We start from the raw sequence: 21,671 nt of genomic DNA on the forward strand, positions 1-21,671 counted from the left end.
GGATCCGTCCAGAGTCCTGGCGCTGCTTCGGCGTAGCCGTCGACCGTCGCGACATCGCTCTTTCCCTGCCGCCGGTCGCCACCGCAACTGCGCCGACCTCATCGACTCGGCAGCTGGACCTGCCTACTTCACCATGCCGCCAGATAGGTCGCACCCTCATCTCAAATCACTTTCTTTAGGCATCAGTTGTCTGCATTTTTATTCTAGGCCAATCGATTTGCAATGGGAAGTAGCACCCCTCGAGGCAGCAGAGCTCCTAGGCTGTCGGTTGGCTGATGTCTAACGTAAGGGTGGGGGCCGCAAGTTCGCTGCGGAAGCAACGCTTAGATGGCTATCTTTTAGAGTTGTGTGGGTTGAAGGTACTGCCGCCGCCGGATCTGGATGACGGGGAGTCTTTGTGGATTGGCCCGGGGGCGGCGCAACCACGGCAGTGCGGTGGGGCGGGGAGCGGGGTTTTGGCCGGGGCCACGGACGGCGGAGGCAGGCTGCTCTGCCGTTGGTCGCTGGCTCTTCGGGGAAGATTCCGAACAGTGTCAGCCGGGAGGCACAAGACGGCCAGCCATCCGACGTAGATCGGACAGTACCAAAATAAAATAAAATCGTGTGACCCCAATTTAGTCTTCAGTAAACAGACGTGTGACCACTCTCGTACCTTGTTGTTGATCTCTTAGTGTATTTCTTCAGATCAAAGAGATATGTCTTTCTTAACATTATGCGTTATCTGCATCTTCAGACACACCGTCTTCCGACTCACCGCAGCTGCTCCAACAAGGGAAGCATACACCAGAAGGGAGCTATAGTCCCCACTCAACAGTTCCCTGCATCGAATGCACGTGCCCGACATGCACAGCCACAACAACTGCAGGGCCATCGACAAGTCAGCACATGATGCTCACTCCTATGGATGGCAGCCAGATAGGTTGTACCCTCATCTTACTTGTGTGCAACATTTATGGCTTTGTTATTCATCTAAGCATGGAAAATAGATAATCACATTTCACTGTATATTCATGCTGATCTCTTACGGGTCTTGTTCAGGAGTTAACGTTCTTCCATAGTTCATCTAAGATACTTGTTCTTTAGGTAACACTGTTCCATAGTTATCATCCATCAGCCAATGCTATCCCACAGGCTAGTGATTATAGTATTATACCACTTCTAGTATTACCTATGTTGTTCTTTAATACTTTTGTGTGCCATCTAGTTAATCTCGAGTACAAACGATACATATTCTGTAACTTTCATCTGTGTTCTCCCTTTAGTTTATGAGACCTGTTGCTGCTAGTTAACCCCAGTCCTACTATTTATGTCATCTCCTACATGCACTCATTACATAAATCTAACTACTAGTTGTCTTTCATGCATGTCAGATATAATTGCACACACTGATATATCCACAAGAACCTCACGGAGCAATGTAAAAGCCAATAAACTTGATGTCAATGATACCCAATATGATGGAACATGTAAAGGCAGTTCTTTAGAAGACTTGCAGAAAGATGATGAATCCTCTTCACCCCATAAGGTCCTTGCTCTAACTTGGCCTGTGATATGGGTACAACATGCATATAATGTCCTGGAGTGTATCTACTCTGTTGCAATGCCATGTGCTTAGCATGCTGATCATGCATGTAAATATGTCATGCCTTCCTGTTTTTCAGTACTATCATTCTACTCTATCGCAATGCCATCTGCTTAATTTGGACATCATGCTTCTGAATATCTTATGCATTGTTATTCATCAGTATGTACTTCATCTGTCTACCATACCATGTTTTTTTACATTGAAGTGCTATTCTAGTGCTCTGTTGCAATGCCATCTTATTTTCCCAATCATACACGTGTATGTTGCCTTAGTTATTTCTGTACGTATTCCGCTAGCATACAGTTTTACATTCAACTAGTGTTTTTTTTGCTGTGTTGTCCTGTCGTATCCCTAGCTCTTACACCATACTCCCTCCGTCCGGATTACATGTTGCCGAAATGGATAAAAAAAGGATGTATCTAGAACTGAAATACGCCTAGACCCATCCATTTTTTTCCGGATGGAGGGAATACATGTCAATATGTCATGCCTTTCTATTCTTCAGTACCTGTTCCATCTCTCTACTGCCGCATGTTTTATAATTAAAGCATCATTCTTCTATACAAGGCATTCAAGGGGAAGACGACTATGTTAGAATCTGAAGGGTTACAAACAAGGCCTTTGCAAAAGATCCAAACGCCAGGAGATAATAAACCAACTCCAGTTTTTATAGATACTGCTCCAGCACAGAGAAACCTAACTCCTACTAATAATAAGCAGATTCCAGTTGCCAAAGAACTAGTCCGCTCCAGTCCAGCAAAAATATGTCAACTCAATTCTAAGAAGCGTGTGCGTATCCTTGCATCATGAAATTTTATAGCATGCTGATCATATTTTCTACATGTTTCTTACCCATCTCTCTTTTAGAAAATAAGCTTAACAGATAGAAGATTTTCTGCAATGGTATCGTTTATGAGGAAAGATTCTTGCAGGAATTCTCTGTGCTCCAATGTAGATGTAAGTACCTGTTGTATATCACTATATTTTTACATCAGCATGTATTTTGTTAATCGGCGTGAATCCAACCTTTATCTGATCTAAATTTAGTTGTAGCAAAATGTATGATTAAAGGCCACGATGTTGATTTTTGCAAGGAAAACTGCCTGGTAGTTTTGCATCCTGAGCTGCATGAGTGTACTATCTCATATCAGTGGGTTTGAATACATTGGTTATGCAGTGGGTTTTTCAGTGTTCTTTTACTGTGTTGTCCTGTCGTATCCCTAGCTCTTACATCATACTCCCTCCGTCCGGATTAAATGTCGCAGAAATGGATAAAACTGGATGTATCTAGAACTGAAATACGCCTAGACCCATCCATTTATTTCTGGATGAAGTGAATACATGTCAATATGTCATGCCTTTCTATTCTTCAGTACCTATTCCATCTCTGCTGTAGCATGTTTTATAACTGAATCACCATTCTTCTATATAAGGCATGCAAGGGGAAGACAGCTATGTTAGAATCTAAAGGGTTACAAACTAGGTCTTTGCAAAAGATCCAAACGCCAGGAGATAATAAACCAACTCCATTTTTCATAGATACTGCTCCAGCACAGAGAAACCCAACTCCCACTAATAATAAGCAGATTCCAGTGGCCAAAGAACTAGTCTGCTCCAGTCCAGCAAAAGAATGTCAACTCCATTCTAAGAAGCGTGTGCGTATCCTCGCATCATGAAATTTTATAGCATTCTGATCATATTGTCTACATGTTTCTTACCCATCTCTCTTTTAGAAAATAAGGTTAAACGATACAAGACTTCCTCCATTGGGATCGTATTTGAGGAAAATATCTTGCGGGAATTCTCTGTGCTCCAGTACTGATGTAAGTATCTGTTGTATATCACTATATTTTTACATCAGCATGTATTTTGTTAATCGGCGTGAATCTAACCTTTATCTAATCTAAAACTAGTTGTAGCAAAATGTTAAAGGTGCCAATGTTGATTTTTGTAAGGAAAACTGCCTAGTAGTTTTGCGTACTGAGCTGCATGAATGTACTATCTCATATCACGCACATTACTGAATTGTAGTGCTTCTCTGGTTGCCCATTCATTCATTGTGTCAATGTTGCTTTCATATTACCTTACCTGGCTGATGATAGCTGTGCCATATTGTGTTAATTTGGTGTAGGCTAGCTGCCCAAACGTTCGTTGTGTCAATGTTGCTTTCCTATTATCTGGCTTGGCCAATGATAGCAATGCTAGTGTGTTAATTTTGTGCAGGCTGCTGAAGATAAGAAGACAAACTCTGAAAACAGCAAGGCAACCCCATTGTTTCTTTCCAGTAAATCTAGGCCAGGTAATATGGCAATAACTCATGATCAATCTGTTTGGTTCTCGTCCTAATTTATGTTATGATGCAGTGGTCGAGACACTCTCCACTATCAATAATACAAGCCTGCCAAAATCGCCATCTGAATCTATTTAGTATCCTCTGTCTCGAATGCAACGAAATAAATGTATGTTTGTGAACCAATTAATGGCTGAAGCAATGATGGAAATGGTGGATGAATCAGAGGTGCAGAGTCGTGCGACACAACAATTGATCCATGTTTTCAGAGACAGTGTGGCAAAGCAGCAAGAACTTGCCCACATGCTTATGGGCGTCATCTGTGCTGAGGTTGCAGATTGTGACATTGTAGATGGTTAGGTTCTGCTCATTTATTCGCACTGGCATCAATCTTTGATTGCCCAGTGGATGTAATTTCCTGTAATATATTCTGGATGTGCAACGTTATTCCCTGTATGTCATACCTTTGCTCGTCGTAATGGGCTCAAATTATCTAATTTGGCCTAAAGACATGAACGAACTTTAGTGGGCCCATTAAGTTAATGGGATGTTACTAGGCCGAAAGTTAATGGTTGGCCCTCTTACCTCCCGGGTCGTTAACAGGCCGACATCGAAGCGGGCAACAGGTGGCCCCAATTTATTTCACGGGTCATTAACAGGCCGTTACTATGTTTGGGCTACATATGGCCCAACTATACTGTAGGCCTTTAGCAGGCCGAAAGAGACAGCGGGCTTGTACTGGACCATGAAGAGCGTGGGCCGCTAAGAGGCCGAAAGTCAGGTCGTATTGTAAACGGCCCAACTGTGTTGTGGGCCTTTAGCAGGCCGAAAGAGAAACCGGGCTGGTATTGGACCATGAAGGGCATGGGCCGTTAAGAGGCCAAAACTAAGGTCCGACTACAAATGGCCCAACTCATTTATGGTCCGTTAACAGGCCGAAAGGCACACAGGGCCAAGAATTGGCCCAACACTTAAATGGGTCGCTAAAAGGCCAAAACTTAGGTCCGACTACAAATGGCCCAACTGATTTATGTGCCGTCAACAGGCTGAAAGTGACACCGGGCCAAAAATTGGCCCAACACTTAAATGGGCCGCTAAAAGGCCGAAACTCAGGTCCGACTACAAATGGCCCATCAGATTTATGGGCCGTCAACAGGCTGAAAGACACACCGGGCCGGAAATTAGCCCAACATTTAAATGGGTCGCTAAAAGGCCGAAAGATGTACATCCTAAAAATTGGCCCATCCATTAAATGGGCCGTTAACAGGCCGAAATCTCATCGGGCCGATATTGAGCCCAAATATATAGCGGGCTGTTAACGGGCTCGAACCGATGATGGGCTGCAATGGTGTCAAATCTTTAACGGGCCGAATTGGCACATCTCGTATGGGCCGTGGGCTTAAATGGACCTGACACAAGTAGGCCTTATATGGGCCGGCCTGCTAATTTTTACTGGGCCGGCCTTTTTCACCGGAATGGGCCACTGTTGGGTCATGCCACATGTCGACCTATCATAGGCGCCTCCTGTCCAATGAGTGGATGACATCTGTCCTAACGATGAGCCGACACGTGTTTCCTCTAGCCAATGATGATTTTACACGTGGAAAATCCCCATTGGTCGGGGTTGTTAACGGGTTATCGGATCCAAAACCCGACCCGATAGCTTAACGGCGTTCCGTTATGGTGGATGCCATGTGTCGGTCACCCTTGACGACAGAACTTCTGTGACGCGCGATTTATCGTCATGGAAGTGGACACTTCCGTGATGATAATTTTGGTAATGTCATGGAACACTTCTACGATAGCACAGGTATGACTATCTTGATTCTGTCATAAATTTGTCATGGATGTACATGCATGACAAAAAACGCGACCTACTGTGACAAACACGTATCATCACAGAAGTGTATTTTTTTGTAGTGGGGGCTCTCTCCCCCTCGCTTCCGGTGGCGCCGGAACGCCGCTGTGGGCCATCATCATCACCGCGATCTACACCAACACCTCCGCCATCTTCACCAACATCTCCATCACCTACCCCCCTCTATCTACATCGGTCCACTCTCCCGCAACCCGATGTACCCTCTACTTGAACATGGTGCTTTATGCTTCATATTATTATCCAATGATGTGTTGCCATCCTATGATGCCTGAGTAGATTTTTGTTATCCTATCGGTGGTTGATGAATTGCTATGATTGATTTAATTTGCTTGTGGTTATGTTGCTGTCCTTTGGTGCCCATCATATGAGCGCGCACGGATCACACCTTAGGGTTAGTTGTATGTTGATAGGACTATGTATTGGAGGGCAGAAGCTTCAACCTAGCATAGAAATTGATGCATACGGGGTTGAAGGGGGACCAATATATCTTAATGCTATGGTTGGGTTTTACCTTAATGAACGTTAGTAGTTGCGGATGCTTGCTAATAGTTCCAATCGTAAGTGCATAGAATTCCAAGTCAGGGATGACATGCTAGCAGTGGACTCTCCCACATAATACTTGCTATCGGTCTAGTAAAGTAGTCAATTGCTTAAGGGACAATTTCGCAACTCCTACCACCACTTTTCCGTACTCGCTATATTTACTTTATTGCTTCTTTACTTACAACAGCCCCTAGCTTTTATTTACGCTCTCTTTATTTTCTTGCAAACCTATCCAAAAACACCTACAAAGTACTTCTAGTTTCATACTTGTTCTAGGTAAAGCGAACATCAAGCGTGCGTAGAGTTGTATCGGTGGTCGATAGAACTTGAGGGAATATTTGTTCTACCTTTAGCTCCTCGTTGGGTTCGACACTCTTACTTATCGAGAACTATTGCGATCCCCTATACTTGTGGGTTATCAGCGGGGCCTCTCCCTGGTGCGTCTCTCTCTCTCCCCTGGCGACGGCACGAGTTCTTCCGGCGACGACTTGGCGGCGTGGCGCGGCGGAGCTCCGGCGATGACTCGGTCCTATGGCGGGGCGGAGGGCAGGGCACCATCCAGTGGTGCTGCCTCCACGGCGACTGCGGCTTGGGGCCCTTGACCCCGATCCGATCTGGATCTGGTGGTGCTTGGGCCTGGGCCATGGCGGCTGGCGAGGCGTGGTGTTCGTCGGGGCTTGTCGGCCTCTAGGCACCATGGGGGTGCCGGCGGCGCGTGCCCGGCGTGGTGACGCTGGTGGACGTGGTGGTCATCTTCTTCCAGAGATGGCCGACCAGAGGCTTGGTGATTGGATCTCGAGATCCATCATCTAGTCCCGGCTGCGAGTAGGGGAGACATGGTTGCCGGTGAAAACCGAGCCGACAGCAGGTGATGGCGGCGTTCTTGCCGTTACCTTGATGGAGGCATCGTCGTGTAACTACTGTCGACCCACTCGTGCTGCTCCAGGGAAAACCCTAGGATCTGTTGTTCCAGATCGGACGATGGCGGCACTGTGGTGTCGTTTCTCTCTTGGGAGCATCGTTTGTGGAGCAGCGCAGGAAGTCAGAGGCAGGATGTAACATCCCAAATTTTCAATTTGGAATGTTATACATTAGATCATCATTGCATATTATATTTTATTTGCTTTTGGTTTCGATCCTAGAAAATCCTAAGCAACACAAGGACCCACGGAGAGAGTTGGCGATTTCGTTATTTTCATATTTGACTTTTCTCAAATTTTGAGAATAGGATCATTTGATTTTATTTATTTTATCATCAAATATTTCTATTACAAAAATATGAGAGAGAGAATAAAATGACTTTCTCAAAATATAGAAATATGGAGGATTTAATAAAAAAATCAAATAAGATTTATTTCGGAGTTTTTCGGTATTTTTATTTGAATTTAGGAAAATATGCATTTTTCAAAATTGCATTTAGGCCCCAAGTAAATGTTCACTTTCTCGGGCTTGATTTTAGAAGTCCAGGAAAATTTATTTCGGGATTTTTGAAGTCCGTTTAGTATTTCTTTTTCTTTTTCTTCTGCGTGTAATTATTATTTAAAAAAACGAACCGACCTACGGGCCGTGTCCGACCGGGACTCCGGCCCGAGGTGGCTTTATAAGCCGGGGGAGCCAGCCCGAAGGCCCAGCCGCCCCAAACCCTAGCCCCGCCGCCCCTCGAGCCCGCGCCAGCGCCGCCGCCGCCCCGCGCCGCCGCTCGCCGGAGCCGCCGCCCGCCCGCCGCCCGCCGCCGCCGCCCCGCGCCGCCGCACGTCGGAGCCGCCGCCCCGCCCGCACGCCGCCCGAGGTTTGTCGCGCCTTGTTTTACGTGCCGCCGGTTTTTTAAAAAAAACCGATCGGTTTTCCGTCGGTTTTATTTTCGTTTTTTTAGTTTTCGTTTTTTTATTGGATCGTTTTTTTCGGTTTAGGCTAAATAGCGAGCGTTCGCTCGTTCATTCATTTTAACGAACGTGTTCACCATTTAGATCTGGATAATGAACGTTCGTTCGTTAATCCGTTCGTCATTTTTCTTTTTCTCAGAATTTCCACGGTTATTTATTCTGATCGCGATTTCTGATCCGATTTTCATTTTAGTATAATTTTTCGCTCGTTTATCGGAATTAGGCGATTCAAGCGCCTGGAGTTTCATCTCGAAACCCTCTTTCCGTTTAACCAACTTAAACAAGTTTTTGTTACTGTAAAATTTGACTTAGGTCCAGATTAGTAGAACGAAGTTGTTTTCTTTCGTCGTTTGACTTTCGTTTCTTCGTTCGATTTGATTCTTTTTGCAAACCGGAGTTCTTAAGTTGAACTTTCTGGTTAGATCTTTTATTTGAGTTTTACCTGTGCATTAGATGAGTACTTATTGTATACTTGTTTGTTTGTCTGCCATAGAATACCCGGAGTGCGCCACCTGTTACTTCAAATCTCTAGGTTTCACGGATCATCAGCAAGGCAAGTAACACTTTGATCATACCTCTTTTACTACCCAGTTTTATTGCATTAGATTAATCCTCAAACACTGCATGATTAGGATCTAAATTAAATTGTGGGATGGGAAGTAGTTGAGGTAGTACCTATTACCTGTTTTATTATCAAACCCTCGGGAGTTACTTCAACGTTTGCTTATTATGCCATGCTATGCTAGTAGACGTGGATTGGGTGAGTGACATCCATGACAGATGTGAGATTGTTAATTAATGGTTTATCTAAGGTGGCAACTTAAACACACATCTGGGTGGATTGTGGTACCTGGGTATTCCAGGATTGCCTGTTGTTTTTCTTTATGGACCGCCACCCAGGCCCAAAGGGATCATGAGATTATTCAAACTAGAAACTTCCGTGTGCAGCCACAAGCCATTATGGGCTCTGGCATAGTTGACTAAGTCGTGCGAACTCTTACAGTGGTAGACTAGCAGATGTAGGGGATGTAGGTTGGTACGGTCTATCACATCGTAAGGTGCTAGCGCTTTTGAAAGACTGTGTCTCGGTCATCCGTTTCTCAAACACCATGTAGTGCGAGAAATCCAACGGAGGCGATCGAGTCTTGTGGGGAAAAGTGCGCAAACCTCTGCAGAGTGTACAAACTAATCATGGTTAGCCGTGTCCCCAGTTATGGACGTTTTGAGTATCTAGTACTTGGATATCATGTGAATCTCATCATGTTACTCTAAATTAATGTTGTTGGGTTTAATAATGTTTGTTTTAATTGGGATTGAGGATGCTGCCAACCATTCTCAATGTTTAACAACCACCATGATAGTTACATAAATTTATTCCTTTGTAGTAGGGAAAAATTGGCTTTACGCAAAATTGTAACCATAGAGCTTTCCACCAGCCATATATGCATGTAGTATAGGCTTAACTTTCATTACTCTCTATGTGTTACTTTGCCAGCATATTCCATGTGCTGGCCCGTTTCGGGCTGCAACGTTTCATGTTGCAGACTTTTCAGACGACGAGTAAGGTGCCTTTTAGGTCGTGGTTCTATACTCAGTGATGTCGTTGGAGTTGATGGACTCTCTTATCTTCCAAGCCTTCCGCTATTATCATTATTAGATGGTCTTAAGCCATATTTATTGTAATAAGTTCTCTCTGAGACATTTGATGTAATAAGTGTGTGATTGCTACTCTGTTATAAATCCTTCAAAGTACTGTGTGGTGTCAGCATTACTGATCTAGGGATGACACCTGAGCACAGAGGTCAGACTATTTGAGGTCTGGTCGCTACACAGGAGGTGGAGCGGCTTTGTCTTGCACGGAGCTTCGGTGGAGATGTCAAGTCATGCCTGACCGACAGGTGCTACGCTTTGTCATGCCTGGTCGGCAGGTGCTACGCACGACAGATCTTCCAAGGACTTCAAGCTGTGTCGGCTGGTGATACTTGGCAGCATGGCGCTGAGGTGTATCAGTGGCGACCGCGACGTGCTCAGATGTTTGCGCGCAGGGAGGAGGTGCCATTGGGCGCCATGGTGGCGTCGACGATAGCTAGACCGAGCAAGGTTGATGCATCAGTGCAATTCTGAAGATGGAGCGGTGGCAGTTGGCGGCGGCGGCCTCTGAGAGCACGTCGGACCAGTGTGTGCCCCGGACCCGGCAAGTGGCTAGGTTGGGGTCTCAGGTCTTAGATGTTAGGCTCGGCTGCGATGTCTGTTTGGTATTAGGCCCAAGCTATCTGCCCCCTTCATCAACTGGATAGGTGTAACGACAGTTTGTTGCTTAGACGGTGGCTTTAGTCTTACTGTTGTATGACTTTGTAAGGTCTGGTGAGAATAATTAATAAAGTGGCCGTATGCATCGCCCAGATACAGAGGCCAGGGGTCTGAAGGAAATATGCCCTAGAGGCAATAATAAAGTTATTATTTATTTCCTTATATCATGATAAATGTTTATTATTCATGCTAGAATTGTATTAACCGGAAACATAATACATGTGTGAATACATAGACAAACAGAGTGTCACTAGTATGCCTCTACTTGACTAGCTCGTTAATCGAAGATGGTTATGTTTCCTAACCATAGACATAAGTTGTCATTTGATTAACGGGATCACATCATTAGGAGAATGATCTGACTGACATGACCCATTCCGTTAGCTTAGCACACGATCGTTTAGTATGTTGCTATTGCTTTCTTCATGACTTATACATGTTCCTATGACTATGAGATTATGCAACTCCCGTTTACCGGAGGAACACTTTGTGTCCTACCAAACGTCACAACGTAACTGGGTGATTATAAAGGTGCTCTAAAGGTGTATCCAAAGGTACTTGTTGGGTTGGCGTATTTCGAGATTAGGATTTGTCACTCCGATTGTCGGAGAGGTATCTCTGGGCCCTTTCGGTAATGCACATCACTTAAGCCTTGCAAGCATTGCAACTAATGAGTTAGTTGCGGGATGATGTATTACGGAACGAGTAAAGAGACTTGCCAGTAACGAGATTGAACTAGGTATTGAGATACCGACGATCGAATCTCGGGCAAGTAATATACCGATGACAAAGGGAACAATGTATGTTGTTATGCGGTCTGACCGATAAAGATCTTCGTAGAATATGTGGGAGCCAATATGAGCATCCAGGTTCTGCTATTGGTTATTGACTAGAGACGTGTCTCGGTCATGTCTACATAGTTCTCGAACCCGTAGGGTCCGCACGCTTAAAGTTTCGATGACAGTTATATTATGAGTTTATGAGTTTTGATGTACCGAAGGAGTTCGGAGTCCCGGATGAGATCGGGGACATGACGAGGAGTCTCGAAATGGTCGAGACGTAAAGATCGATATATTGGACGACTATATTCGGACATCGGAAAGGTTCCGAGTGATTCGGGTATTTTCGGGGGTACCGGAGAGTTACGGGAATTCGTAATGGGCCTTAATGGGCCATACGGGATAGGAGAGAAAGGCCTCAAAGGGTGGCCGCACCCCTCCCCATGGACTGGTCCGAATTGGACTAGGGAGGGGGGGCGCCCCCTTCCTTCCTTCTCCTTTTTCCTTCCCTTCTCCTACTCCAACAAGGAAAGGAGGAATCCTACTCCCGGTGGGAGTAGGACTCCCCCCTTGGCGCGCCTTCCTTGGCCGGCCGCCTCTCCCCCCTTCTCCTTGATATACGGGGGCAGGGGGGGCACCTCTAGACATAACAATTGATCATTGATCTCTTAGCCGTGTGCGGTGCCCCCCTCCACCATAGTCCACCTTGATAATACTGTAGCGTTGCTTAGGTGAAGCCCTGCGTCAGTAGAACATCAACATCGTCACCACGCCGTCGTGCTGACGAAACTCTCCCTCAACACTCGGCTGGATCGGAGTTCGAGGGACGTCATCGGGCTGAACGTGTGCTGAACTCGGAGGTGTCGTACGTTCGGTACTTGATCGGTCGGATCGTGAAGACGTACGACTACATCAACCGCGTTGTGCTAACGCTTCCACTTTCGGTCTACGAGGGTACGTAGACAACACTCTCCCCTCTCGTTGCTATGCATTACCATGATCTTGCGTGTGCGTAGGAATTTTTTGAAATTACTATGTTCCCCAACAGGGTCATCCTTCTTTTCTAATAAAAAAAGTAGCTGAGGGTGATATACAAAACTAGCTGCATTATACTCCATATGTTCCTAAATATAAGTCTTTTTAAAAATTCTAACAAGGGACTACATACGGAGCAAAATGAGTGAATCTACATTAAAAAATTTGTCTATATGCATCTGTATGTTGTAATCCATTTGAAACCTTTTAAAAGACCTATATTTAGGAACGGAGAGAGTAGATGCTTTAGTTCATCAGTTTATAAATCATCATTTAATGCTTAGTAAACTGCTAACGTAACAGCAAAGAATACCAAACATCAATCATTTGATTTCCACATTTCTAAAGGGTTATGTGCACCACCAAAGAAATTTACCTGATTGTTGATACAACACACTTGCCTCCACCCTCCACCTCTCCCCCTACGCATACTTCACTTTCGTAGCTGCACTTTCCTTTATTATTATTTTGACATGATATTTTCTGCACTTTCCAGTACAAGAGCTTACGTTGCCTGCCATGTAGAAGTTCTATCTGCCAAGAAGTTCCATATGAACCGCGAGGTATCATCTGCGTATGCAGGAAACTGCGTGCTAGAAGCTGAATCCTGGAAAATGCAAAATACCTGGGCAGGAATTGCTTGAAGAAATGAAGCTCTTCGCGATGCCACAAGAAAGACAAGGGTCACAGGTTAGTAGACATCCAATGTAACATTCATTTTTATAGTGTTCAGTGTCATGAGATCGACGGGCATATCAGCAGTAGCAAGAATGTACAATGATCTGGCAACCAAAGCAGCAGCTGCGGCTATTGATGAAGAATTGATGTTGCTGTAGCCAAAAAAGAACAAACGTTACAAATTGTAATTGATGTTTGATGTAGTTATAACTTTCCCTTTATTAAGAGTCATGTTTTGTACTGGATTAAGTTATACTATACTTAGTTGTATCCAACGTTAGAATGCCATAATATAAAGTGTAAACTATATTTGACACAATTGTAATAGGCAAAAGGCACACAGTTGAATTGCGGTGACACACTGACACCCTAAAAATAAATCAGCATCCACTACTCATAACTCTGCATGTACCTAATGAGGCAAATATGGTTTTTCTAAAGCAAAAGATACCTAATACATAAAGTTTTTTTAACACAATATAATCGCGCAAATGCTCACATACATGCACATACACTCACTTATGAACACACACACACACGCACGCACGCACGCACGCGCACGCGCACCCACACACGCACACGCACACGCACACACACATCCTAATCCTATGAGCACCTCCGAGATACTAAGCCGGCACAACATTTTGAGATTGGCAAAGTCGCCACACACGCTTCGTAGTCGAATGGAATGTCTTCTCTCAATGAACGAATATCACCGGAAAGTCTAAAATAAATCTAGAAAAATGCAAGCATCAGTGCCAAGTCTAGGATTTGTGCCCTGCTGGGCTGGTTCACCACAAGAAACTTAACCTTAGGAGCTACACTCAGTTCGCCCCTAATGCATAAACTGGTTCAGTGTGGAGGAAAGATCCACGTTGTGGCATTGAAGTCAAGAAATCTCTCCCTCCGACAATGACCAATGTGTCTCGCCTGTGAGGATTTCATGCAAAAGACTTCACCACCAAAATCGGCAAAATAAATAGCGTCTGGTTCTACCTCCCCACGAGCTAAAACAGACTTGCTGAAGGTTTGCTGATAAAAAGCGTATGGCCACCTAGCCCGCCGCCGGAGACCGGAAGCCATGCAGGTGCATTGACATCGAGCACAAGAAGCTCCACCTTGTAAGTGAATCTCGCGCTATCCGCTTCTCGAATCACCATGAAAAGCTTCCCACATGACTCGACCAAGTACCGAAAGATCATATAGTCGGCTTCACACCGGAAGCCGGGGCCTACCTTGCCGTCCCTAGCTTTTAACATCAATTTGATGTGATTACGCCGTTCGGCTTTATCCTCTTCGCTAAGACGAAGCTCGTCATTATCATTCTCAACCTCACCAATGTTTTGCTTGGCACCCTCATCGTCTGTGTTGTCCTCGTCCTCGTCCTCATCATTGCCTGCTACATCGTCATAATCAATGTTGCTCCATATGATCTGCTCAATACTAGTAGCCATGGGTATGTCGTGGACATCGTCGAAGGTGATGGGGAGGGACACAAGTCCATCCATGGTGAGTCCGTAGAGTTTATCTCCAAGAAAGGCAATGTCGACGACGGTGCCCAAGTCCACGGGAGCTGTTTCCGGCTGTGGTAACAACACACCTTTCCCTCGCTGCACTGAAAATATAGGGAGATCCCTGTTGTTGGTCATAACCACGATGAGGTCATCAGGGGTCGACCGCATGAGCACCTTGCGGATCGTGAACAACTCGGAGACGTCGCCGACGACGGCGTCCAGCTCCGGGAGCGGCACGGTTGCCCTAGAGAAAGGATCGTGCAAGAAGTAGGCATGCCTTCCCTCGCCGTCCGTGCGGTCGAGGGCGAGCCAGCTGCCGGTGGAGCCGACGCACCGCAGGTTCTCGGGGAAGGAGGCGGTCGGTTCCGGTCAGACGTCGGACAACTCCGGAGGGAGGTCTTCGAGGAAGAAGCCGCCCGGGAGCACGACCCACGGATGTTGCCGCCGCCGGGAGAAGACCGAGCGCCAGATATGGCGCCATGGTGGTGGCTGGCGTTGGGAGGTCGGGGGTGACGATATCGGTAGGCGGTCGACGCTGATCGAAGGTAGCAGTGTCCCGGGAGACGAAACGGAGTACCAGGAACGGCACACAGCGTCGACCCACGGTAGCTGCCGTGTGTCGGGGTAGGGGGCCGAGCGCCAGGAACGGCACACGGAGCTGAAGCGGGCGCGGTCGGCCGGGTCTGGGAGCTCGGCGACGATGAGGCCTAGGAGGTCCAGTGGGAGTTCGGACCACGGCGGCGGCGATGGAACGCTGGGGCACGAACGGCACGTTGCGCGGAGGCCGGCGATGATGGGACCGAGGAGCTTTTCAGGCCACGGTGACGGCGATGCCATCTATCTATGCTGCTTGTTTCGGATCGTAGAAGACGTAATATGCCAGTTGATTGGGTAGGGCAAATAAATAGGGTGTAGAGGAGTTGGCTCCTGACCGGGATTCATGGTCGGATTCAAACTTGCTTCGTGACGGACACTACTCCACTTGTTTGTTGTGAACGCATCACGCCGGATGGAGAGCTTGGTTATCCCGAGCTGGCACGGCCGCCTCGCAACGGGCCAACGGCTCACCTCGCTGCTTAAAACCAGGTTTGAATTTCTGGCTAGTGGGCTCGCCATCATCTAAAAGCAGCTCGACTCCGCATGATATATCACTCTCAAGTCTTAACCAACCCACCAAGCATGTTGCACCTTTGCACTGCACGCACATGGCGAATCCGAGGGCCGGTGCCGGACAAGAACTCCACACACGAGGCATTTGATTTCAGCAAACCATCTCATCGAGAGAAGACAATGATTGGGCAAAGTCTTAGTCGCAGGGAAGACGTGCACAACAAAAACCACTTGTCGTCCAGTATACACACGCAAGTAGTCTGCTCTAAGCACATTACCAAAGCACCTACAGTACCTACCAACAACATCCGCACGGCAACCCACCCAGGCCACATGCATATGCATATGCTCTGGTGGAAGTCTGCATCGCTCCGCTCAAGAATTACATCCATACTCGGTCCATCCCTACAAAGTTGCCAGGTCAGTTCTATATGATACACGTTGTCATGTTTTTAGTCTCGCTTCGTGATCTTCGAGATGTACGCTCTGCCGACGATCACCCCGAGGTACGACGCTGCGGTGACGGCAAGCCCTGCAAGAAGGATGAGCCTGTCGGAGGTCGTGGACTGCACCGCGTAGACCCTCAGGCCGATGGTGTTCCAGTAGCTCTCGGTCCATACAGGGTCGACGGCACCCATGGGGTCAGAAGAGTTTGCCGGTAGAACGTGCCAGGCGTTGTCCTCGAACTTCAGCCTGGTTGAATAGGCAGGAACGTACCTAAACAAGCGACCAAAAGTACAGCAATTCAGACAAGCAAACAAAAAGGAAACAACACCTTGACCAAATAAGAATGACATAAGGTTGAAACTAGACGATCGATGACTATCACAAGCAAGTAAAATGAGAGTAATTCCGTATCATGGCTTGTTCTTCCGTAGCAGCCGAGCATGATGCACAAAACTAGGTGCATTATAGACGCCTTACTTCATCAGTTTATAAGTTTTCGTGTAATGATCACTAAACTGCTAATGTATCAACACACAGCGCTGATTTGATTTCTACATAACGGAAGGGGCATGTGTGCCACAAAAGAAAATTTTACCTTGTTGTCGATACAACGCACAGGCCTCCACCCTCCACTTCTCCCCCTACGCATACTTCACTTTCGTTGTTGCACTTCCCAGTACAAGAGTTTGCGTTGACTGCCAAAGTTGAAGTTCTGTCTGCCAAGAAGTTCCATATGAACCGGGAGGTATCATCTGCATATATAGGAGACTGCGTGCTAGAAGGTGAGTCCTGGAAAACACCAACATAGTGACTCGGGCAGGCATTGCTTGGAGAAATGAAGCTCTTCGCGATGCCACAAGAAAGACCGGGATCACAGGTCAGTAGACATCCAATCAATTCTTCTACCAGTGTAACATTCACTTTTATAGTGTTCAGTGTCATGAGATCGACGGTCATATCACCAGTAGCAAGAATGTACAATGACCTCGCAACCAAAGCAGCAGCTGCTGCTATTGATGAGGAATTGATGTTTGCTGTGGGAAAAAAGAAAAACTTTACAGATTCATAACTACCTTTGGTGGGACAAATGGCCACATCTATGAACGGTCAACTTACCAGGGCTGTCCAAATGGCTGTGATAAAATCTATTGGAAAACTGGGAATCGAAGTCCTCTAACACAACTCCTGAAGTTGATGTATTCTGCACGGATGGGTCAACAGAAAACAGACTATGACACAATAGTCTTCAAAGAGAATAGCAAGGAAAAAAAAGATCAGATTTGGAAAGTTAAATTCCCAGGGTTTAATGAAACCAATGGCTATTACCTTTCTCATGAATGACATCAATGAAGATGGTGGTACACCAGGGTTTGATGAAGCTGCTGGTTTTACTTTGACATTATCAGAGCCAAGTGAATCACTGCCACTTTGGAGACCATCTAAAATCTTCTTTGAAATTGATGAATTCTGTACAAGCAGAAGATACATATGAACAAGATGGAACTTTTTTCTTATTGTTTCTAGTCCCCAAATTCAAAAATAAAACCCCAATTACAGGTACAAGCACAGCTATCAATTGGACTCCCAGTGTGTTGTACTCAAGAAACAACAATTACTCTGACAGATCTCTTCACAGCTAAATATCTTCATAAAGTAATGTTTAAAAACATATTCAGTACAAATTTGACAAATATTGTTCAAACAATACAGTACAAGGATCACAGGCAAAAAAAGTCATGCACAACGACACCCCACGGATCTCATGTATCTCAAAAGAGGCATTCGTTTATCAAACATTTTAACAAGTACAAGATGAGTTTTTACCACTACACCACCACCATGAATCTAGAAAACCAGTTTGCATAATATGTCAAGAACAATTAGCAAGAAAAATATAGTTATAATCTCTATGGCCAATATGGTGAGCTAAAAATATCGCCATACTACCTAGCAATATATTAATTTGCGTCATGCGTGATTCAAAGAATCGTTACCCTTGAAGCATGTGCATAAAATAATGTATCTCCATGGCGTATGCCCTTGCCAACCGAACCAATCTCCAGTACCTGAATTATGTTCACAAACAGCTTGTTACAAAAATTAAGCATGATAGGTAGACAATTGTGAAATAACAGAAAGATATAGCAGTAATGCAGTATAGCACTCAAGAGACTTAAAAGTTAAAACATATAGTAAATCCATGAATGTAAATTCATTATATCCCATAAACAAAAATATGCAGAAATGCATGAAGAGTGAAAAAGATGTCTCTAGGAAAACTCATCTATATGGAAACATATAGACGATTCGCATATATCATAGTTTACATGAAAAAGATGTCCCTAGGAAAACTCGTCTATATAGAAACATATATCATAGTTTGATGATGCAATTGCTAGTGCCATCAAATCAGGTACTCACCTGCTCAATCATTGAGCTGTTAATGCCATTCACAGAATCATCACCTTCATCCAGTTCTTGTAAGAATTTTCTGCTACCAAGATAACCCCATGCTTCACCATCAAAAGCAGCAAATACAAGCTGCAATACATATGGGATGATGTTAGGAACAAGAACCATGATGGCTTAGGAGCCAATCACCAGTTCACCACAAATATGTCAAACACATTGAATCTACTGATTCAATGCATAACTAAGAACGTAGAGGAAGATACCAAAAGCTGCATGCTCTCAATATAGCAAAGAATATAAATAGGCGGATGAGATGTACAGGACACCGGTGATAACATGGAACCAACTAATAAAGCAATTTTCGGTCGTACAGTACCTGTTTCTTGAGTTTGCCTAGATCATGAAGGTGAGAAAGAGCATCAACAGCGGTGAGCAAAGCAATCAATCCCTGTGTAAAATTTAATATTATTGTGTAATGCAAATAAGAAATACAAACAAGACAATCATGTGTCTCTACTACTTACTGATATGGGAGAAGCAGCACCCAGACTGCGGTCCCTAAAGAACGATGCAGAATCCTGGGATGCAACGACCATTATTATTGGTTTCTGATGCTCTGCTGATGCATTGCTCATTGGTGGTAACGAAGCCCATACACTGCCCTTCAAACACGACGATCATAAGTTGACGTAAAAAAAGAAGATAAAACAACATGTGAGGTAGACATCTTGGAACTCTACTATATGCATAATATTGTGAACGTAAGAGCAGGATGCCTTATGCAAGAAAGGAAGTACCGACCTCTGTCCTCCTAAGGGCAAGCACGACTGCTCTTTGAGGCAGGACTCTGAACCATTTGTTTCAGCTTTAGTTGTCTGTGGTTCATGCAATTTTAGAAGTATACAATACATGCATCACTGACAATACTTCTATTATCAATAAATAAACATGTACTGATAGAAGTAAAGAGAAATGGCCAGAAAAAACTCTGAACCTGCATAACAAGGTCAAATTCTGCTACATTTGCTTGATATCCATTGTTAGACTTCTCATTCTTGTCCGCAATCTGTTATCAACAGCAATGACCAATTATATAGGCTTGTAACTTTTGGTTAATTTTGAACTGAATAAAAGCAGATGGAATACCTTTCGCAGAGTCTGTGTGCTCTCCTCTGAAAGTAGAAACACGGGAAAATCATATCTGTTCCACATAATACCTGACCCCTACAAGGTAAAACTGTACCGCTAACAGAGGTATACTGGAAGCACAATAAGAGCTTTTGCATTAAAGGGGTACTACACATTTAACTATTTTTGAACTGAACAGCACGTTTAACACTTGAAGGGTTAATCTACTTTTCGAAAAAAGAAAAAGTAAACTCTTGAAGGGTGGTAGCATTCCAATAAAACCTAAAACTTACAGCAGGATTCCAATCATGGCTGACATTTGAGTATGGTGCAAAATCCTCTTGTGGAAATTTTCTATCCGGTGACAACTCTACAGTCAGAAACAGAACATTTTCTTGGTGATAAGACAACAAGACATACAAAGAGCACACGAAAAACAGGGAGATATTTCCACTGACCTAGTAACTTGTCACCATTTGATTCAACCAGTACACCGGCAACCTTATGGTAAAGTTCTGGCTCATTGGATACCCTGCACAAGAACATACAAACTACCAAATGTTACCATCTCTCAACGTGTCAAGTGCAATGCAGCTATGAAAGACAATCAGAAATATTATGTAACTTCAGTATCTCTGTTGTCCCATCAAGGAAGAGACACGAAAACTTCATTTTTCACTGGCATGCACAAACACTATAAAAACATCTGCAATTATCTAAACACAGGATTTCAACAATCTGATCTTATACCTCAGAAAGAAAGCTGGCATCTGATCCAAGGGAAGAAGAACTGCAGATGGTTGAGCCAACTGGTCATCGCTGTTTTTGAATCTTACAATCGGTGCAATAACCAGGCCGTGCCCAGGATCTGATTAAACAAAAGAGACACTGAGAACCAATTACACTAGACAACACAGACTTGTTGAAGATTGTTATGGACACAGAACATCAAATCCATTCTATAAGCATACAGCATTAGGGGAAACAAAGATACTCACTAGAGCAGCCGATTTCACCAGAAAGATTCAGCAGCCTGACACAAGGGAAGCTTTCAATGTTTACATACATTGCCTTCACAAGATCTGGAACAGATTCCAGCGTAGCTGCATCTCCTAGAAAAACATAAAGGCAACATGAACCTCTTCGCTACAGTACAGCAAGTGAGGAGAAAAAGAATTTAACAGAGCCACTAGCCATAGAGAAGCCAGAACTTATCACATTGTTTTGCAAATCTATCTCCAAGCTATTCAAGCACAAGACACAAGCGAAAAACAATGCAAGCACGCAAAGCAACCATACTAGTTTTGTAACTAAATCGCCTGTAATAACAGCACACAGTCTCATTCCGCCAACACAGTCCCAGAATCATGACCTTCAATTCAGACCAAAACTTAAACGTTTGCAGTTGTAAGGCATCACGATGCATTCCCCTTACAAATGTGGTGTGGCTCTAGTATAATCTAGCTCAAAGCAACACTTCTAGAACTGAGATAGCAGCACAAGCCGCGGACACATATCGAAGCAACTACCAATCCATGCTCAGTTAATGAGCAGCACAGCAGCTTGCCAAAGCTTACAACTACTAGTAGCCAACAAGGTCCACTACTTGGTTCACCTATAGGTTGAGACGGACGACCTAATCCCTACGCGGATTCACCCTAAAGCTTAGCAGCAGCGAACGGAAGGCTCCAAGGAAGCGTGGGATCGCCTCGACTGGACTCAATTCTCACATAAAATAAGCACGGCGAACTAGGCGAGGATTACTTTTGCTTTTGCTTTGAGAACGAGGGTTTTGGATGAGGCGAGGGGCACGGAGGACCAACTCACCGGAGACGGCGGGGGCGAGGAGCACGAGGACGGTGCAGGCGACGGCCGCGAGGAGGGGAGCCGCGGAGCCGGCCGCCATGGCGGACGCGGCGGCGATCTGAGGCTCAGGGGGCGGACGAGGCAGAGGCAGAGGCCGTCGTCGTCTCGTCTCTGACCGGGACCGGAAGGCGGAAGAGGCCACTGGCTAGAGAGAAAGGTTCGTGGGCTAGTGGGCCCTTATGGCCGTTTTCTTCTTTTTGCGGCTCCGCGAC

The 21,671-nt window shown here is 45.1% G+C and overlaps 1 protein-coding gene across 1 annotated transcript; it reads right to left on the bottom strand.

The window, feature by feature from the left end:
• Positions 1 to 15,773: 15,773 nt before the first annotated feature.
• On the bottom strand, positions 15,774 to 21,581 carry LOC119317805 (nicastrin-like). The gene is made up of 16 exons (XM_037592302.1): positions 21,421 to 21,581; positions 20,592 to 20,705; positions 20,344 to 20,461; positions 20,052 to 20,125; positions 19,887 to 19,963; positions 19,612 to 19,689; positions 19,460 to 19,531; positions 19,267 to 19,340; positions 18,990 to 19,122; positions 18,842 to 18,913; positions 18,475 to 18,594; positions 18,048 to 18,119; positions 17,380 to 17,520; positions 17,170 to 17,254; positions 16,649 to 17,087; positions 15,774 to 16,323 (listed from the first exon to the last, which is right to left on the bottom strand). The coding sequence occupies exons 1-16, from the start codon at positions 21,497 to 21,499 to the stop codon at positions 16,059 to 16,061; spliced, it is 2,013 nt and encodes a 670-aa protein (XP_037448199.1). The 5' UTR covers positions 21,500 to 21,581; the 3' UTR covers positions 15,774 to 16,058.
• Positions 21,582 to 21,671: the final 90 nt, after the last annotated feature.

Source organism: Triticum dicoccoides, chromosome 6A (genome assembly GCF_002162155.2).
Source record: "Triticum dicoccoides isolate Atlit2015 ecotype Zavitan chromosome 6A, WEW_v2.0, whole genome shotgun sequence".
NCBI classification, from domain to species: domain Eukaryota; kingdom Viridiplantae; phylum Streptophyta; class Magnoliopsida; order Poales; family Poaceae; genus Triticum; species Triticum dicoccoides.

What these genes read in the sequence shown, in the direction of transcription:
- LOC119317805 (XM_037592302.1), bottom strand. Translation starts at nt 21,499, where the DNA reads ATGGCGGCCGGCTCCGCGGCTCCCCTCCTCGCGGCCGTCGCCTGCACC. An exon ending in TTTATGCACATGCTTCAAGG is followed by an intron (nt 17,521 to 18,047) that starts GTAACGATTCTT and finishes CTGCTTGTACAG; the next exon opens with AATTCATCAATTTCAAAGAA. An exon ending in CAGCCATTTGGACAGCCCTG is followed by an intron (nt 17,088 to 17,169) that starts GTAAGTTGACCG and finishes TTTTTCCCACAG; the next exon opens with CAAACATCAATTCCTCATCA.